The sequence below is a fragment of the Plodia interpunctella genome, chromosome 12, assembly GCF_027563975.2.
Source record: "Plodia interpunctella isolate USDA-ARS_2022_Savannah chromosome 12, ilPloInte3.2, whole genome shotgun sequence".
Classification (NCBI taxonomy): Eukaryota; Metazoa; Arthropoda; class Insecta; order Lepidoptera; family Pyralidae; genus Plodia; species Plodia interpunctella.
Genome location: NC_071305.1, coordinates 3,472,371 through 3,491,703, shown reverse-complemented (window position 1 = coordinate 3,491,703; position 19,333 = coordinate 3,472,371). Strand labels below are relative to the sequence as shown.

At 38.6% G+C, this 19,333-nt stretch overlaps 2 protein-coding genes across 3 annotated transcripts; one reads left to right on the top strand and one right to left on the bottom strand.

Annotated features, from left to right (window-relative positions):
- Positions 1-13: 13 nt before the first annotated feature.
- LOC128674352 (uncharacterized protein) lies at positions 14-19,317 on the bottom strand. Of its 2 annotated transcripts, none has more exons than XM_053752844.2 (18): positions 18,865-19,317; positions 18,342-18,583; positions 17,839-17,971; positions 17,419-17,546; positions 16,622-16,869; positions 16,131-16,247; positions 14,998-15,127; positions 14,261-14,319; positions 13,816-13,906; positions 13,558-13,630; positions 12,893-13,040; positions 3,220-3,387; positions 2,547-2,632; positions 1,951-2,104; positions 1,537-1,654; positions 1,138-1,254; positions 540-631; positions 14-219 (listed from the first exon to the last, which is right to left on the bottom strand). In XM_053752844.2, exons 1-18 carry the CDS (start codon positions 19,075-19,077, stop codon positions 92-94), a joined length of 2,445 nt encoding a protein of 814 aa, XP_053608819.1. In that variant the 5' UTR covers positions 19,078-19,317; the 3' UTR covers positions 14-91. The 2 variants fall into 2 exon arrangements, with proteins under 2 accessions (XP_053608819.1, XP_053608818.1); XM_053752843.2 differs by having other exon boundaries at positions 14-222; positions 18,865-19,302.
- Positions 7,442-12,249, top strand: LOC128674354 (uncharacterized). The gene is made up of 2 exons (XM_053752847.1): positions 7,442-7,599; positions 9,639-12,249. Exon 2 carries the CDS (start codon positions 10,213-10,215, stop codon positions 11,731-11,733), a length of 1,521 nt encoding a protein of 506 aa, XP_053608822.1. The 5' UTR covers positions 7,442-7,599; positions 9,639-10,212; the 3' UTR covers positions 11,734-12,249.
- Positions 19,318-19,333: the final 16 nt, after the last annotated feature.

Sequence of the window (19,333 nt, the reverse complement as noted above, 5' to 3'; positions counted from 1 at the left end):
AGAAAACCATAGCTGTATGTAAATAACTTTATGTTCAACATTCTTTCTTTTTGTGTGTGTTAATTGCTAACACAAGTGTCAGATTTTATTCTCAACATAGCACAATGCAACAGAGCGTGAAGGCGAGGGGCCCTCTGAAAGTATTGGCGCGGAGTGTCAGCCATTGCTTCTGGTTCGGGACGTACATCTCTGCTGGCATCAGCTGTTCCGCGGACTCCTCTTCTGGAAACATATCAATATTTCAAGCTCTTTTAAATTATCTCTCTCTCTCATATTACTTCGTGTTACCGGTTGTGGCGCCTGAAGTCCGGGTCCCGTTTAAATATAAACCTTTAAAGTTTCGAGGTTTGGGTCTGATTTTTCGACCGGCTGCTTGACTTCAACCCTCTTTGGAAATGCGGTTGTTGCCTATCATCTGGCAAGGCTCTGTCCCTGGTACGGCATCCATGGAAGGATAAGGAGTGATTTTATTATTTTTTATAAATACCAAAATGCCCCCTCTTAAATATATAATTATAATATTCTTGGAAAAAAGTCACCTTGTCTCCTGGCGAGTTGCGAGGTGGAGTCCTGCATGGCCAGCAGGTCCCCGGGCGCGTGAAGCAAAAGCCGCCCCACGCCTTCGCAGCGTCTACAAACATTTATTTATGTATTCTAACTTTACCCATATGTACAATAGCCCCGGCTTCGATGCTCCGTTGCGTCAACGCAGCGCAATGCCACTGATGACTGATGGTTTACAATGGTTTTGACATTGACGTTGAGTAATGGGACCGCGCAATTAATTGTAAATCTAAAATAAAATTATTCCCTACAAAAAATCTAATTTGATCTGTTTGGAACGGCAAGATAAAATATCTGTTATACTAGTGTGACAGAGAATCGATAGGGAGCGAGAATTTGCAATAAATAAGTATAGCTGTTGAATCAATCTCAATACATCTGTAACACTGTTCTTAAATTTATTATACGTACAGTCAACTGTACATCAAGCTACCTAAATTTGATGTAATCTGGCCGTTACTACCGCGACATAAAAATCGACGATCGGCGGTCAACTGTACACAATATAAAAATTGCGAGAGACTGGATTTGAACTCCATACAGGTTGGCTTGAGTATGCAGCCTGCATTGTACCTCAACACTTCATTCTGCAACATCTGCTTCCTGGCCGCGGCAGGTAGCTGCTTGCAATCGTCCAGCCACACCCTCACTTCGTTGAAGTCGGCTAACAGCTGCACAGCTGCGTCTTTGCTATTATAAACAAATGGTCAAAACGGAGCAGCGGTGATTTTAGTGTTGAGATAGTTGGAGAGTATACAGGCAATAACTTTTTACCGCGTGCAACATCATATATTTAATTATATATATTTTTATGATATGTAATGACTTACAATGTGAATATTTCAATAAAATGTCAAGGTTGTTTAACTTTTGCCTAAACAAACGGGTGAAGAATAGGATATTTGAAAATAAAATGAAGATCGTCTATAAATTACATACCTACACAATATGTGAGTAAATGAAATCAAATACCTAAACTTGACTTTAGCGACGTATATGTGGTGCAGCCAAGACTCGCACATGATCCGGAGCACCATGTTCAGCGTCGTGACGTCAGCCGTCGCTTTTACCACCGGCAGCAACATCTTATCTGAAATACGATTCATAAATATTAAGTTCAGGTAGGGGTAGAGATTATCGAGAGGTGACCTAATGCCGGCCATTAGCGCCAAACTCAGATACGTACGCGAATAGCATATTTTGTATGAGAGCTTTTATTTACCTACCTATGCTGAAACTGCCAAAGTTGCGAGCTGTTTGCCGATAGTGTATAGCGGACTTAGACGCCAGACGTCGCTGCTCCGGAACATCATGGTGAAGTGCGCCAGGCTGGCCGAGGCGCACACTATATCTTCTACAGCCTTCTAGAACAATCTATCAGTTTACCAAGGAACTCGCGGACGTAGAGAGAGTGCGAGGGTTGCGGCGGCGCCCCCACTCGCCGCCACACGGCGCCGCTCGGGAACACCATGGTGAGGTGCGCCAGGCTGGTGGTGGCGCACACGCTCGACACCACGCCCACTATCTCCTCCGTCGCTTCCTGAAGTATATTATTAAGTACAAGCTATTATCTATATCTATACAGATAATAAAATTTTAAGTGGGCTATGTCTGTATACATAGAAAGATAATTATGGGGGGCCTTTATGGGAATAATAGAAGCCAAAACATTTTTGTTAGAATTTTGTCTGTCACGAAAGTCTGTCTGTATGTAAGTATGCTTGTTCCCGCTTCACGCAAAACTACAGGTGAGTTTTCACAGTGGTCTATCTGATATACTTAGGTTTCATCGCGGCGCGTTGCTCAGAACCCGCGAAATATTGACAATAATATGCAATTACATAGATCGATGATGATGCAATTACGCGTGCGAGGCCGTGGCCAAAAGCTATAGAATAAAATATGTAACAACAATTTGAGTAACATGGCTGCATTCATACCTACTCGTCGTTTTTGTTATCGTTACAGAGCCGCAAACTTACTTTTAATTTTTGGATGTTGACCTTGACTTCAGAGACTAGCTTCTCTCTCATTTTTGCACAAACATTTTCGTGCACACCGATTTGACCTGAAAATAATTGTTTTAACCAAACCTAATAAATCAATATGTTTTCAAATAAGTAATTTACAGAGGTATCTACTTTTATGTAAACGAGTTATTTTATCACTAACGTTAAAATAGCGTTTCACAAGTGTTATAGGGTTGTAATAGGGCTAATTAGCTAATAACTCGCAAGAAAAAATCTCTGGTTCCATACAAATTCAATACCTAACTTGAAAATCAGCTGATTTTATTTTTCGCGATTTCAACAGTGCTTCCATAACACAAGAAAAGAAGAGGAAGATAAACCAATTCTTTCTCACCTTCAGGTGTTCCCGGTTACATTCGGAGCTGTGACGCCCCAAAGTCCAGGGTTAATGTAAAAATATTTGTTACTTATTTTTGGAAAACTTGGCTATTATTTTACCCCGCCTTTTTACCCTTTTTACCCGCCTGACGGCAACCCTCTTTATTTGGAATGCAAATTTTGTCTATCAGCTGTTAAGACTTTGTCTTCCTTAGTCGCATCGTAGGACACCCACAGGAAGATATGGAATGGTCCTATTCTAGGAAACCACACGCTCGAAGCGTGTGGAAAAAGACACACAAATTACCTGACTCTATAGCGATGCTATGGTCCGCGAACCTTAGGTTGACAAGCTGCTCCATACACAGTTGCATGTCGTTGTGAGCCACGCGGAAGAAATCATCCATGTCCCACAGATTAGCTAGACGCCGCGTCTCCGCTAGGCACCACAAACGGTATGTGTGAATTGAGTGATCTATAATTAAAAAAAAAAACTAAAATGTTATTTTTGACACAAATTTTTATTGTCGTCAGATAGAAAGATCTTGTTTGTTTCATTCAATGCGTCAAAAACATCAAGTCCGGGCAGTAAGCCGTTGAAGAGTTATACTGACGATTGCCGCTGGGTGCACCCAGGTCATGCATATCCATGGAATTAGTAGGTACTCCGTACAACGAAGTACTTACTAGATCCATGTGCATATCATAACAACGCGCTTTCATCCAAACTGTGCGTATAAAATTTCAGCTCAATAGGTTAAAGATATCTGATTCAGAATTGAGTTTCAAGATTCCACGCGAACATACTAGGAAATAAATAAAAAAAATATGTGACTTTCAGAATTTACATACTATATTTCAATTTTCTTCTGCTTACTGGGTTACCTAATACCGGAACTCTGACATGTACATAGCGTACTCTGTATGAGTGCTTTTATTTACTGCAATAATAAACTAGCAATGTATGCCAAATGTGTCAAAGCTCGGCGAACTGGTCCGCGATCACAGAACTCAATTTAGTTGATTTCTGTGTTCGCGATAGGTGGAGCCGGCATAAGATATAGAGGCACATATGTATGTATAACAATTGTGAGATTACCATATTCCACATGGCGTGTGGCTCCACCCTAGAACTACTCCATATCCTTCCGTTGATGTCGAACTAGGCGTCTAAGGGATATAGCCTAGGCTACAATAGGAAACAATAGCATTCCCAAGGAGGGTTGACGTCAGTCAGCCGGCCGGTTGTAAAATCACATTCGAGTCGTCAAAATTGAATGTTTTTTAGTAAGGTTTGGTAGGTACAAACAACAAATACACGTTCAAAGCATGAATATTTCACGATTAATTTATTTGTCGTCGTTGGAGGTAAATTAACATTTTCAAAGAGCTATTTATAATCATATCATGCAGGCAAAAACTTGATCCGACGTGCTAGACATCACGTGACAATGGTGTACGTGCGTTTGCGTAGGTGTTTCCACTGAAATTTATATTGGGGGAATCCACCAGTTGATAACGAAGATTTGCAACTAAAAATACATTTTTAGTTACCCGTTAGATTGTTTACAACTTGTAACTCAAGCATGTCAAATACTGTTTTATGGTTTTGAAGTTTTTTAGGTTCAGCGTACCTACTATACTTTTTATTATCGTGGAATTGCCTTGGGAAGTTCTGTATCTAACCTAATTAAGATTTCATAGGCAAAAAATAAACGAAATGTAAAGTATATGATATTATTCAAAATATGGTTAATTTATTTATTTTACTAATTTACAATGATAAACATTTAGATTTTAATAAGAAAAAACTAAGTGCATTATTAAAACCTCTGAGCCTTTAGATTTGTAATGGGCCACACAAGGCGATAGGCATATATAAACAACGTTAATAAACGATATCGTTTAGTTAATAAATTCGAAAAAAGCCATTAAAAGTGAGCTGGGTATCCGACCTCATAGATTCGATTCCTGTGGCCGGACATTTAAAGGGGGCTGTTTACTACGCGATCGGAGACACAGCGGGCGGAAACAGAGCCATGAACCGCGCCACTTGGACGTCTGCGGTGATAGCGGGCGCGGTCATGGGTTACGGGCGGGTCCCATGGGCATTGTCGTAGGGGCTCTGTTCACTGGAGCTGTTACTTCGCAGCTTAGCGTTATGCGATGATCTTCTCGGCAGATAGTCGTATATTATATTACGTACTTATAAGTGATAAATGCATGTTATATAAGATTTTTTATTATTAAACAAATATTTCATATCATATCGTTTAATTCACAACCCTATACCTCAAGGCATACTGGTAACACCGCGGGGTGCAGCTAGTTGATTTCATTTTATTACAATTTATTGCAACAAGTACAACGATACTTTAATAGGCATGACATTTGATACGTGTTATCTTCGCCATGTTATAATAAGTGCCGTCGTGGAAGGTTATTAGTGAAACAATCAATTTTCAGTGTACACTAAAGACGTGTTCGAAAATTTCTTAGGATATAATTTCCGATACGGTAGCCGAGATAAAGGGAGCTGTTCACTACGCGATGGGACGAAAGACGGGCGAACGGGCCATAAATCGGGGGGTGTTTTGTTGTGTCGTGGTCGCCGGCTTTATCTCCGGTGTTCTGGCCGTGCCCCTGGGCATGGCGGCAGGAGCCCTCTTTATAGGCACGGTCGGGACCTATATCAAGGCGGTGGACGCAGATGACTATTGATCTTATTGAACATAATGGCGATTTGTTATTTGATGATGCATTTCAATAAATATTCAAATATGTTATGATGATTTTATTGATCATGTGGTGCATAAATGCTCCCGGTGGATGTCGTACGAGGCGATTAAGGGACACATGCCTTAACATCTGATAGACAACTATAGCATACCCATAGAGGGTTGACGTCACGCAGTCAGCCGCTTGTAAATGCATAGGTAAATGCTATCTTCTATATGCAAACTACAGTTGGATTTACAAACGTTTATCCACGCATAATTCCCAACTTTCAGGTTTATAAATATAAGAATTACATAAATCAAGATAAGATTATGGCTAAATGGTGGAGGAGACTGACTGGAGGATGATGATGATATCAGGTACTTATTAAAAAAAAATTAATACAAGTTGAAGACAATACGAGTACACAGCCAACAAACTTCTTCTTATTATTAAGAGCTAAGTTCTTGTCGGCTATCAAACCAGTATTTTTTTTTGTCTTTTGCTAAGCGTTATTTAAAATTAAAGCCGTAGTTTTAATGCAAAATAAACAGCCATCAACCTTGTTCAAATTTTCCATCGTAGGCATAGTCACAGGCCCGGTTGGTATTCGCGGGAATCCCTAACGGCGCGTGCGCAGTGTTAACAGCTATTTTCTGATGTACTTACATAATATGTTACTTCACGTAGGTACATTAAAAAATTTTTTTCTTAGCAATAACGCGGTCGTTACTGCTAACACTGTCATTGTCGACCTCGGTGGCGCGGTGGCGCAGTGGTAAAGTGCTTGCTTCTGAACCGAGAGGTCCCGGGTTCGATCCCCGGTCGGGTCATGATGGAAAAAGATCTTTTTCTGATTGGCCCTGGTCTTGGATGTTTATCTATATATGTATTACTTTGGGTAGGTACTCTGTGGTAGGAGTACCTGCAAATTTTGTATCAATTAGCAAAAAACTGCAGGGACCCAAAACTGAGTCCATATGTAATTGTAAATGATATTTTATATAAATTGCCTAAAAATACTTAACAACTAGCCCCCTTCAAAAGAACTTACTTTGGGGAGTATCAATCTGTGTGATTTATCCTAATATATGTATTTATTTACTTACTGGTGTTAGATTCTTATTCAACTCGCCTAAAGGCATCTGACATGATTTTTTTATAAATACCGCCACCTAGAACCAGAGTTGCGACTACACACTAGTAAACTAAATAATCAACCAGTGTGTTGCTCACGATATTTTCCGTTACTGAAAGCAAGTGGTGGCCTATGAAAACTAGATACACGAGTCTGATTGGTATACAAATGTATGAGGCAGGAGTAGGATTCGAACCTGGGATCTTTCGATCCATAGGCGGGCTAATCACTGGACCATCGCTTCCATTATCGAAAATAATAAAAATGTATATATTTTTTATTATTTATAATATTGTTTTTATGTGAATGAAAAGAAGAATATATATTTAGTTTGGCCAGTAAATTAACTTTCATTCTTTTTATATAATAAAATTTATGTAAACATAGGGTACTTTATGCCATCGGCTGAGTCGCGGGCAACTGCTAGTAAATAAAACAATAGATATAAGAAAAAAGATCTCTTAAGAATTATATAAGGGCAACACTGACAACAAACTTCTACAGATGAATATACTCTGCACTGGAATCACATCTGAATGGTTTGCTCTGTAATCGACTTTATTATATACAATTACAGTTTAAATTCCTCTAAATGAAAAGAACCACATATTGAGTAGTGTTAAAATCAAATTTATCCTGAAAGACATTAAAGTCACTTTTGAATAATTCTATTGAAGGTACTTCTAGTGAAGCCGGTATATAAGCATCATCTCTTTGCATTTATGTTAAATTTAACTGTGAAAATTGAAGTGAAGACATTGTGTGGTGAAATTGTATTTTTTTTTAATTCAATAAATAATTGTTCAGTTTTCAAGAAAGTGAAATTTTCTGGTAAGTGTGTTACTGCAGTTTAAGGTAAACCTTAAAAATCAATAATATAGTATAGCATCATTAGGCCTACCGGTATGTCGTCCAGGATGATATGCCTGCCAATGGTCTGACAACTAGATGAAAAAGTTGGAAAGCGGATCTTGGTCTCCGACGCTCAGCGGCCGGGGAAGAAACCGATATACGCTTAGAGAGGCTGGATACCGGCTTTCCGATAATAAATATGTGCATATATTTTTAGAATGACACTGCCTATACTATATATAGGTGAAGAGTTTGTATGTCGGTTTGAACGAGCAATTCTCTATATACGTAGGTCATCCGTTTCGAAAAACTCTCTTTGTGTATTATAGCCACATCCACGAGGGAGGCTATTAAAATTGTAAAATTTTCATGGGAGTTATGAGTTTGTTAACATTTTGGGCATAAAGTTATCCTATATCTCGGGAGCGAAGCCACGAAGGGCAACATCTAGTTATCTTATAAAGTTATAATTACATGGCTAAGTACTTAATAAAAAGTTTTGTAATTCCGTCTATAGAATTATTTGGTGCTTTTCCTTGATAAATCCTTGGTTTTGGTTATATGGTGGTGTGGTAATGTTGTGGTAGCCACAGTTTTATTTATTCAGTAACCTTCAATTTTACCATTACATCGCAACCATACAGCAGTACCGATACACATAGTGCCAGTAATGGTGCAACTAACATAAAGTTCGCTAATACCATTGAAAAAACAATAATTTTCATTCGGCATTTACTTATAAGCAGATGATATTGATGAAAAATCTCAAAAAAATGTTCGGTTGTTTATGCATTTACCCGAACTACCTCGTATCAATCGGGGACATTTTATACCACACTAGCTGGTGCCCGCGACTTCGTTCGCGTGGCCGAACAACTTTTGGTAAGGAGTCAAAATTATTAGAGAAATTTAACTGTACAGACAAAGCGTAACGATTGATACCTATACAAAAGATGCTCATACGATTGAAATATATATTTCCTATAGTTTAGCTGGACCACTATGACTCTTCTTCAGGTGTTCCAGATCTTGGATTTTTACAAAATGCTCATCAGACTGAACAACTTTTATTAGGATATCATTTCTATATATCTCATGTAGTTTAGTTGTGCCGTCTTGGGTCTACATAAGGTATTCCAGATTTTTTTTACCTCAACAGAAAATGCTCATCAGGCTGAACAACTTTTGTTAAGGCATCATTTCTATATTTCTTATAGTTTAGCCGTACCTTCATGGGTCTACATCAGGTGTTCTAGATCTTCGATTTTTATATCTCGACAGAAAATGCTCATAAGGCTTAACAACTTTTGTTAAGGCGTCATTTCTATATTTCCTGTAGTTTAGCTGTACCATCATTGTTCTGCATCAGGTGTTCCAGTTTTCAAAATCATTTATACCCTATATGTTGCCCAGGCTTAATAGCTATATAACAAATAAGTTTCATTCAAATCCGTCCAGTAGTTCCGAAGATTAGCGTGTACAAACAGACAGTCATACAGAGCTTTTTTTTCAAATTCTTTCTCTGTTACTATGACTCTGTCGCCTAGTTTTGTTTTCATGTAAATATATTTAATGTACAGGATTTTTTTTGTACTGTTTGCACTCGCTAATCTCTGGAACCGGCATCAACTGTCACAACAACGCAGGGTACATATTCATACGCGAATTTGTAGCCTGTGGTTGTACGCCCGAGATTCGTTTTATTTTTAGACACATTGTTTATTTCATACGAGGTATGGGTGTTTATGTGAATCTAATAATTTATGGAAGCCTTGAAATTAAACCGAACGCGCAGAATGTTTTGTGTGAAAGTTATATACAGATAAATTTATTTTTTACTCAATGTCAGACAATAAAAAAAACCCTACTTATTTAAAAAGTTTTAACGAAATTTACTACGCCTAAGATAATTTTAAACCACAATTATCACAGTATTGGAGACTGGAAACATAAATTAAATAATTCAATAAGATTTTTATTATCATGAATTAATAGTATTTACTTTCCGTTATTTTCAGTAACAACGTCACAACACTGGCATGTCGTTAAAACAGAGTTTGGTGCAATGCTTGGAAGAAATAAAAACTCTTAACCTCGTCCACGACGTCCGAACGCGACCGAGCAAGGGGAAGGCCGAGAGGGCGCTCAACCTCATATACCAGACCGGATTGAAACAAACAACCTTTACGGAAGACGAAAAGAAAAACATCGGGGCACTCTTAGCTAAATCCATTAAGGCCATTCAGGTGAACATCGAAAGCACCGCCAACGTCGACCGCACTCGCCTCGAGAATGCTGTGTTGATGAAAAGATCAGCTATTCAGTTCCTGCTTGATAATTACGGCAGCTTCCCCGTAGGAAACTCCACTCTCAAAAACGAGCTACAGAAAGCCAACATCTCCGAGAGCATTGAGATACTTAACGACATCATCGACAAGTGGCACAACTTGACAGATTCAGACGAGGGATCCAGCGACAGAGAAGCAGCGGGCGCGACAGTAGTCCTGCGGACGCACACTTGGTGGACCGTGTGAAGTCCAAAGCATTTAAGAAAATTACCTGAATATAAAGTTAATATACATACATATAAAAATGAATTTTCTATCTAATGTACTCGACTCTATTCCCGTTGTGGGTCACGTAAAAGGAGTTGTGCACTATGCAGTTGGAGATACAGAAGGAGGCAATAAAGCCATGTACCAATCCACGAGAACAACCGCCGTATTGGCGGGCGGCGCCGCCGGCTGCGTCGCCGGCCCCGCCGGCGCCGTCGCCGGGGCTATGTCCGCAGGCTTAGCTACTGACGCCGTCGCATCTATAGCTATGGATAAGCCTCAAGGAATTGTTGAAGGCTGTGAAAACATCGGCAGAGACATAGCAACTGGCAATAATCCGACCAGGTCTATACTAACTACCACTCTTCAAGTTGGCCTAGATGGAGTAGGCGGTTTAGGAATGGGTGGAGTTTCCAGTGCAGCCAGTAACATATCTGAGAAAGCAGTAGCTAAAACTGTGGAAACTATTGGAAAAAGGGAAATGGCGAAAGTTGTTACCCAAAAAGTGTCTGAAAAAGCTGTGAAGAAAGCTATAGAAAAGGCTGTTGTTCAAGCGGAGGTGGCATGTGTGACTGCCCATATAGGATTAAAGGCTTCGAAAAGAACAGAGGAGGAGGAAAAACAAAAAAGAGATGAACAGCGTGCCAGAGAACGTAAGGAAAGAGAAAGGCAATCTGGTGGAGGCTCACAACAAGGTCCCATTCAAGGATCGGGCTCCGGATCCCAACCACCAAGGAAAAACCAAAACAATAATAATAATAAAAACACACCTGTTATCTCTGATGCTTTTATGAAATTATTGAAAAAACTCTTAAAACAGATCTACGGCAATGAGAGTGAAGAGATCTCTGCAATTTTTGAAAATCTCAATGAAGGTCAGATTGTATATTTGAATGGTATAATTCAAGTCACAACTAATACCGGTATGTTAGAAGAAGTTGTCGAATTGGTGATAAGAACGTTTAGGGAACACATGCCTAGAAGTATTTCATTTGAAAATTTCCTAAGTCTATTAGAGTTTTCTCGAGCATATCTTTTGAACGAAATAGACTCTAGACAAACCGAGTCGACACAGTATAAGCAGGGGACCGCGAGAGAGCGCCGCGCTCAGATTCTTCGAGATATCATGAGAGAAAAGAGTGTTGTTGAACGATTAGTACAATTGTTTAAAAGGTTGCAGGCGGAAATCTTAGCGGAGACTGCCTCCCCAAAGAACATATCGCCAGATTTTCGGGATATATTCGCCGCAGTGTATCATTACTACAAGCATAGGTGTGTGCCTGAGGATGGTATTCTGACAGTGAAGCAATATTACGACTTGATAAGAAAGGTTTTAGCTCAGTTGAAGAAGAAAGCGAGGTACAGAAACGAAGTGGAGAATCAGAGAGGGCCGGTGACGTGCAGATATGAGATCTACCTGACTCTATTCGGACGCCGGTTCCGCATCGTGGTAAAAGTTCGGCGTGGCGCTCTCGTGCTCAGTTCCGCCTTCGTCGTGAATATAAGCTATGTCGGCGACAAGGAGGACGACGAGCATTTGAAAATAGAGAAAAAGTGAACACAATCTTGATACGTCTTTCTATTCCAATCCGATATACAGTTTAAAAATCATATTTTTATATTACACATAATGAATTTGTAATGTGACAGTTTTTTTTTAATATTACAATGAGAGACATATCCAGATTGCTTACTTTTGAAGCAAGGTGTAAAATCGGGTTAAAGTTTATGTGTGCATTTCCTTTGAATACACAAATAAACATAGAAACTTAATAGGGCGTGATTTCGCAGATTTTGGGTATCGAATATTTGTATGCTATGATTTAGCATGCTACGTATTTGTTATAGCAATATATTAAAGTCATAGACTAGACATCACCATGAAGGTCCTCGAGTCCCTTGGTGAGAGCATCTAGTTTAACTACAACAAGTATATGTATTTTTATTTAGTGGACAAAATATTTTTGAAAGCAATTTTACTTTTTATGCCATATTTGCTGCCTGATAAATATGGGAAATTATTTTATACTTTTTTATTGCATTATTATGAATAATAAAGTGGTTTCTAAATATATTATTCGTATTTTATTTAATAGTTCCGTTATAGTAAGTATAGTTCTTTGTCTGTAACTGTCTTTTTTAATGTAGTTTTCTCACAGCTCAGAGAGTGATCTAAAACATCTTCTTAGTAGGGTAGTCAAAAACAAAAAATTTAAGGGGACGTCACAAATCTGGTCAAACAGCGGTTCAATTATACTTTAATAAGAACTAAAATACATTATATGTTACAATATAAATAAAATTGAACAATTAAAGTGGCATCGATCATTTTAATAGCGCGTTTCGTAATGCCGGCTACACATTATAGCGGTGCAGTTTTAAGAACTTTGCGGATTCGGTATACATTGCTGGTTTTTTATTGAGGTAAATAAAAGTTCTCATACAAACTATCTGCCGGCATCTGAGTTCGATGATAGTGTGTAGTCGGCATAATATGAAAGCATTCATACATTTTATTTTATAACCACAGGCAACTATCCTATACATATTATAAAACGAAGTCCTCGCGTCTGTCTATCTTTTCAATGAACTCAAAAACTACTGCACGGATTTTGATGCGGTTTTCAGCAATAGATAGTGTAATTCCTGGGGAAGGTTTATATATATAATTTATAGCTATTTATTATGGCCGCTAGTAAGGGGAAAAGTAAACTCACCCAGTCTGTGCAGGATCGGTATCTGCTCCACAATCGGCAGGTCCTCAATCGGCGCACCGAGGATGTACTCCCACGTGACCTCGCACTGGTTGTTCAGCGTCACCAGCTGCTGCAGCATCAGTGCGAAGCTCGCGCCTGATGCTGTACACTAAAGTAAAAAAAATCCAACTACCACACCACGTTGTTCCCACTTCACGCTTTATCTACTCAACCAGCCTTCTTAAAATTTCTTATATTCATTAGTTAAGAGTAAGTTTCTACATACTCTCAACTATCTATTTGTATGTCCTGCAGAACATAGACTACCCTTAATTCCGGGAAAGATTACTGTTCCCTAATAGTAAAAGCTAGTACACATACTTGGATGAAAGGAGCCTGATGAAAGGTATTTATGAAGCGGAGGTGAATGAAAAAGTAGGTCAGAACCTCGAAAAACGTACCGCAACCAGATTGACCGGTGAGCGGGAAGAAGAGTGATGAGTATAGAGGAAGCGAGTGGGATTTGTCAGGATCATGGCAAGTGGATATTCTAGTCTATATGCCTATTCCCACGGGACCAGGCATGATATGTATGTATCTACAAATGACACAGATTGAGTTAGCCTCAAAGTAAGTATATAAGAATCAATTTGAATACTAAAAATATAGTATGTGTAATAACTCACTTCAGTTACGTAGAGCGATAGATCCGGATGAGTTTTTAGTGACGTCACTTTTAAATTGGTTGTCAATGTCGCACTGCAAAATCAATGATAATTTACATTCTCATAAACGCTACTTGATGAATGATTTGGTGCTAAATATTACATTCAGAATTGAAAGATAAAAACAAAAAAATTAAAGATAGCAGCCTACACCTTGATATAACACACTGCGTCTAGGGCTAGCCGCACTTCGGGGTTTAACCGTAACATTTAAATTACCCGAAAAGTTTATCCCAGGAGGTAGAAGTCACGTGGCACCCCAAGGCATCGGCCAGTATTCTGAGCGCTGACAACACCAACTCCGGTGTATCTATACATTACAAAAAATTTATAGCTAGATATTCAGTTCACTCGTAGATAGAAAACATTATAGACATCGACGTATCTTCTATACAAGGAAAAGAAGCGCATTTTAGATGTCCACGAGAAATGGGACAGAGCGCCCCATTTAAAAAAAAATAATTTTAAAAACTTTTGCCCCTTTTTAAAAAAAAAATAAAAGATCCACATTTGACAGTTGACGTCCTTGGAAAAAAGGCAGCGGTGAAGTTTGTTGCGGCGCGGTAATTCGGCGATCAAAATTACTCACGGCACAAACAGAGACGGGAAGTGATAGGGGCGATGACGTAATTTGACGTGGAATGAAATAACGCATTGCACTTACTATTGACACTGAAAGTGCTGAAGAGCCATTCTCGAAGGTTCTGACTAGTGTTCGGCGATCTGTAACGAAATGGTTACTCAAACTCAACGTCAACACTTTTGGGATACTGGTACAAATGTCGATCCATAAGTTAATATCGTCTTTACTATTGCCTGTCGATAGTTTCATTATAGTATTTTTGACAAAGACCGAGAGTATCGATGGATAAAAGTAAGATCCGAAAATCTGCGTTTTTGCACTCTCACTAGTGCAAAAAAATATATGGCTTAGTTCATTTACGTCTCCTACAATATCTAATATGTTCTATAACGTCCCGTCTCACAATATCGAATGTCACAGAATGACCAATATCCGCTGATTTATGACCATTTTGGCTGCTGCAGCACACGAACATATTGTATTGCGTTTAAAATTTTTTGGTATTTTTTTTTCTTATTTGTGTATTTCTACCAGTCTAATAAACGATTTATCTATCTGTCTAGTTCTACACTTTAATAGTTAAGTTTACTATCTATATTTTAACTGGTTTTCCATGACATTTTTTCTTGACACGCGACCCACCACGAGAGCCCAATGCGGATCGGATGGTTTACTCATACAAGCCAATTTATTTCAAGGCAATAGGAGAAAATTACGGTTTTATTTTTATACGGAATCGGCGAAAAGAGACAGCGGAAGATACATACATTGTTAAAATATAAATGATATTTGTATTGAGGTAAAATATAAATATATACCTTGTAGCCAGCGGGAAGGCAGACCACCACAGCACTATATGTTCGAGACAACTGCCCACGTCGCCCCACAAAATGTTCTGATAGTATTCGGTGACTTTATGTGCTGCTTTCTTGCTGGCTTGGATGCGACCTTAAATCAAACAGTAATAAGTAAGGTAGCCGTAAAAGTCAAGTCAGATACCTTTAGGCGACTTGAAGTAAATCTGACACCGGTTTTAGCAATAACAGTTATTATTACCATCATCATATAAGTGTTTAAAAGCTAGGCTGTTGTCGGTGGAGTTCCTTACATTTTTCCTTTCCATTGACAACTGTTTCTTCTTACTTCTTAATACTGACGCTTACTTTTTCCTCTTTCTCTATTTCTTTCTCTCTCTCATCTCCGCATAATCCCGGATGCTGTTACGCCACGAAACCCGGGGACAGTGTAAAAAAAAATATTTTTTATATTCTGTGTTGTTCTCTCACTCTCTTATTACCATATGGCTTACACCTGGGTATCTTATAACTTGCAGTTGAATGTACCAGAGTTTCTTCCATTATTGACCGAGCGAGCAAAGCGAGCGAGGTCTACAATTCGACTTGGGACAAAAATATTTTTTTGTATGTAACTTTCGAACCGTTGGTCTGATTTTTATGAAATTTCGTGGGACATCAAAATCGGTTAAGTGGTTTTTGAAATATTACAATTTTGTAAAAAAAAATGTATTCGCGAGGTCTTCGTTCGCGGCGAACAACTAGTATACTAAAGGCCCGTCCCAGCTTCGCTCGGGTAGAACCATAACAAATTATACACGTAACCCTTCCTCAGCAATCACACTATCTATTGGTAAAAACCGTACAAAAATCCGTCTGTAATTTTTGAGTTTATCGTCCATACAGACACAAACGCGACAGGCAGGACTTCTTCTTATAATACTAGATGTTGCCCGGGGCTTCGCTCCCGTGGGAATTTTGAGATAAAAATATAGCTTATAGCAATCTTGGATAATGTACCTTTCTAATGGGGAAATATTTTTTAAATCGGTTCGTTAGTTTCTGAGATTACCCGTCTCAAACATTCAAACTCACAAATGCTTATCTCTTTATAATAATAGTATAGATAGTATAGGTCTAAGGATGATTTAACTAACCCGACTTGAGCTTTCGAACGCCGTTCGCGCCTAACAAACTCGGCGCCATGTTAGCTACTGTATCCAGAAGGATTTCTATATATTTTTCTTCGCTCTGAAGTATAGCATTCACGTTTTCTGTAAAATAAATTATTATAAATATAAAGTTGTATAATGACGTTTTTTACTCAATCACGCAATATCTACTGGACGGACTATGATGAAATTTGGCTGATGGCTAATTTGGCCGAAAATAGAACACAGATTATCTCAAAATACTTACACAAAGGCGCAGTCGGTATTAAAATAATATGAAATTAAATGCGACTGTCGTATAAATATTTTACATATTTAAAAGCAATACATACCAGAGTTTTTTTAATTATTACATTTTTTAAATATTAAAGCCGGGAACATGTTTCAGATGAGATAAAAATTACTTCCTTTTATTTTTAACAGCTTGACACAACAAAATATTTTACCTAAGCGGGCACGAGCACGACAATAGTTACCTTCAGTATTAACAACATCCAAAACACATTCATTGGTGAGTAACGAAGTGTACTCGACGTCACAATCGGAATTCTGACCAATCATAGCTTGGCTGAGCCTTCGGTTTTGCTCGTTCTTAGCCTCCACCATACTTTGTGCTTGCTTCATCTTTGCCTTTTTGTGTTCGATGAAGGCCTCCCGACGTTTCTCTACGGTTAGCTCGCGGGACATTGTCGATGTCGGCGGCGTTATGTGTTTGGTTAGTGTGCTGACAAGAAAAACTTTAATTAGATTTCACTAGTACTGTATATTGGTGAACACCGCGTAATAATAGTTTTTGAGTTTATCGAGACAGACGGACAGACGCGGCAGAAGACTTTTTTATAGTATGTAAGGATACAAGGATTTAGATATCAATGAAAAATATTGTTTTGCGAAGAAACTAAAAATAAATCAGATAGATTAATATTTAGACATAATAGAGTGCATGGGGTTTAAGTAATTTTGTATGGACAGGTGCAGTGGCGATATTTCAAATTGTCGCGGCCACTCACCAAACTATATTCTAGGAAATAAAATAACAAAGGTAATAAAAATAAAATATCAAATATAATTTATTACGGAGCACATATAGCTAAACTATACTGGATCTGAGGTATTTGACATTTTATGTTTTTATTTTTGGCAAGGACTTTTAAGTCAATGGCATAATGTTCATTTCTCATTGCATCGATACGCTGTCGCATAACATCGACATCGTTTAGCCAGAGACAAATCATACATCCTAGAAGTGTAGGGAATATACAATGATACTGACTGGTAGATCTCCAAGCTGTCGCCGGCGCTGGAGCTGGTATCATCGGAGCTGGTCCCAGGCTTGTAGACCTTCACCAGGCAGTTGATCAGCCGATGGCAGTTCACTTCCGCGCGACTTTTAGCTAGAATCTGAATAGGAAACGACGAACACGATTAAGCAATGCGTGTTTATGTAGAACTAGGGGCTACTCTCCCGTGGTAATTTCGAGATAAAAATTACCCTATGTGTTATTCCAGATTATATTCTACAATTGAATAGTGTGATTCCTGAGAAAGGCCCAAGTGTATAATTTCTTATGATTTAACACGAGCGAAGCAGGGACCGGGCCGCTAGTCTTTGAAATAAAATTCTCAACAATACTTTCACTGGTAGATGGTCTTCAATAGCATCTAACACACTTAGCGGTCAGTCAGTTATCACCTGGACGATCTTGGTGAGCGTGACAGTCCTGGTCTCGCTGATGGTAGTGGGGTACGCGTTACTGCAGATGCTAAATTTGGCCGCGAACGCCTTATAGCTCAGCCCTAGCAGGTGGTTGTAAATGGCGATCAAGCTGGAACAACAGGTAAGTATATACAATAATCTATGGAAAAAAAATAACCTAAAATTATGTGGCAAAATGTGCCTACGTAATTCCGAAACTAATAAGGATTTACTTTTAAAAGTTAACTAATCGCTTCCTTTCTAATGTAATGAGTTATGTTAAAACACGTAAAACAAACGTTATTTATGATATGAGTTCTAGTCCCATGGCCAGGCCAGGTTGTTAGTGTTTTAGTATTACGTTTTAGATAATTATTTAAATATACATAGTGCGATATAGGCGCTGTTTGTTTTCCATAAAAAATTTAGTCGATTACGATAACTTTTTCGCAAAATAAAACTCAGCTTGTATACGTGGCATGTATTTGTCACGTTCTCACCTCAAGCAAGACTCTATCATCTTGCGGGAGTCGTCCCTGTGCAGACAGGTGTTGAGTATGGTGGTGACCAGCGCAAGCATGGCCTGCAGCATCACGAACCTTGCGCGGCACAGCGAGGCAAACACGTGGTCGTGCTTGCTTTGCACCAACTCGTTGACTTTCTTCAAACGGGCCAGTCGCGGGTTTAGTTTGTAGAATGATTTCACAAGCTTCGCGAGATATTCGATTATTTGATCTAAAACCTAAAAACGTGGATTTACTTCATTAAATAAGGGAAACTATACGCAATTAATTTATTTTACTATAACAGAAGACAGCGGTGGCATTTTAAACTCCACCTTAAAACTTAAAAATAATAATAGTCAAAAGAGAACATACATTGTCGACGTTCCTTACCAAGTTCGAGCAGCAGATCGGTCGAATTGTATGGGACACCAAAAAAATACTGCTAACTAGACAAAACCTTAAAGATAGGCAAACTACATAAACTGACGATTTTACTTATTAATGCAATATATCTTACCTGTATATTCACCAACTCCATGATGTAACTCCTATTAGACAGGGAATACACACTAGTTTTGCCAGGTGAGCCTCTCCATTTGTTATCTGCATCTAATATCACTTTTGTTATGGCATAACAAACCATTTGCATTTCCCTACAATGGTTGAATAGTTCCTCTTCTTCATTGGTCTCCTCACTTATCCATTTCTTACTGGCCACTTTGTTTGACATGTTCGAAACGATTTTAAAATTAAAAAAAAAAAACTAAACCAAATTTCAAATTTAATCCATGTGTTAACTGTTGGGAATCATTATGAGTAATGCCGCATAAATAAAATCGATGGGCCGAGATGGCGGTACCAGGGCCGACGAAGCGCTGTGTTGTAGGACAACTTACGAATTGCTATAATTAAACTTTTTTATTGCTGTTTTGCCCTCACATTATACTTTATGGCCGTCGTATTATCATAAGGGTAGTTTTTGTAGG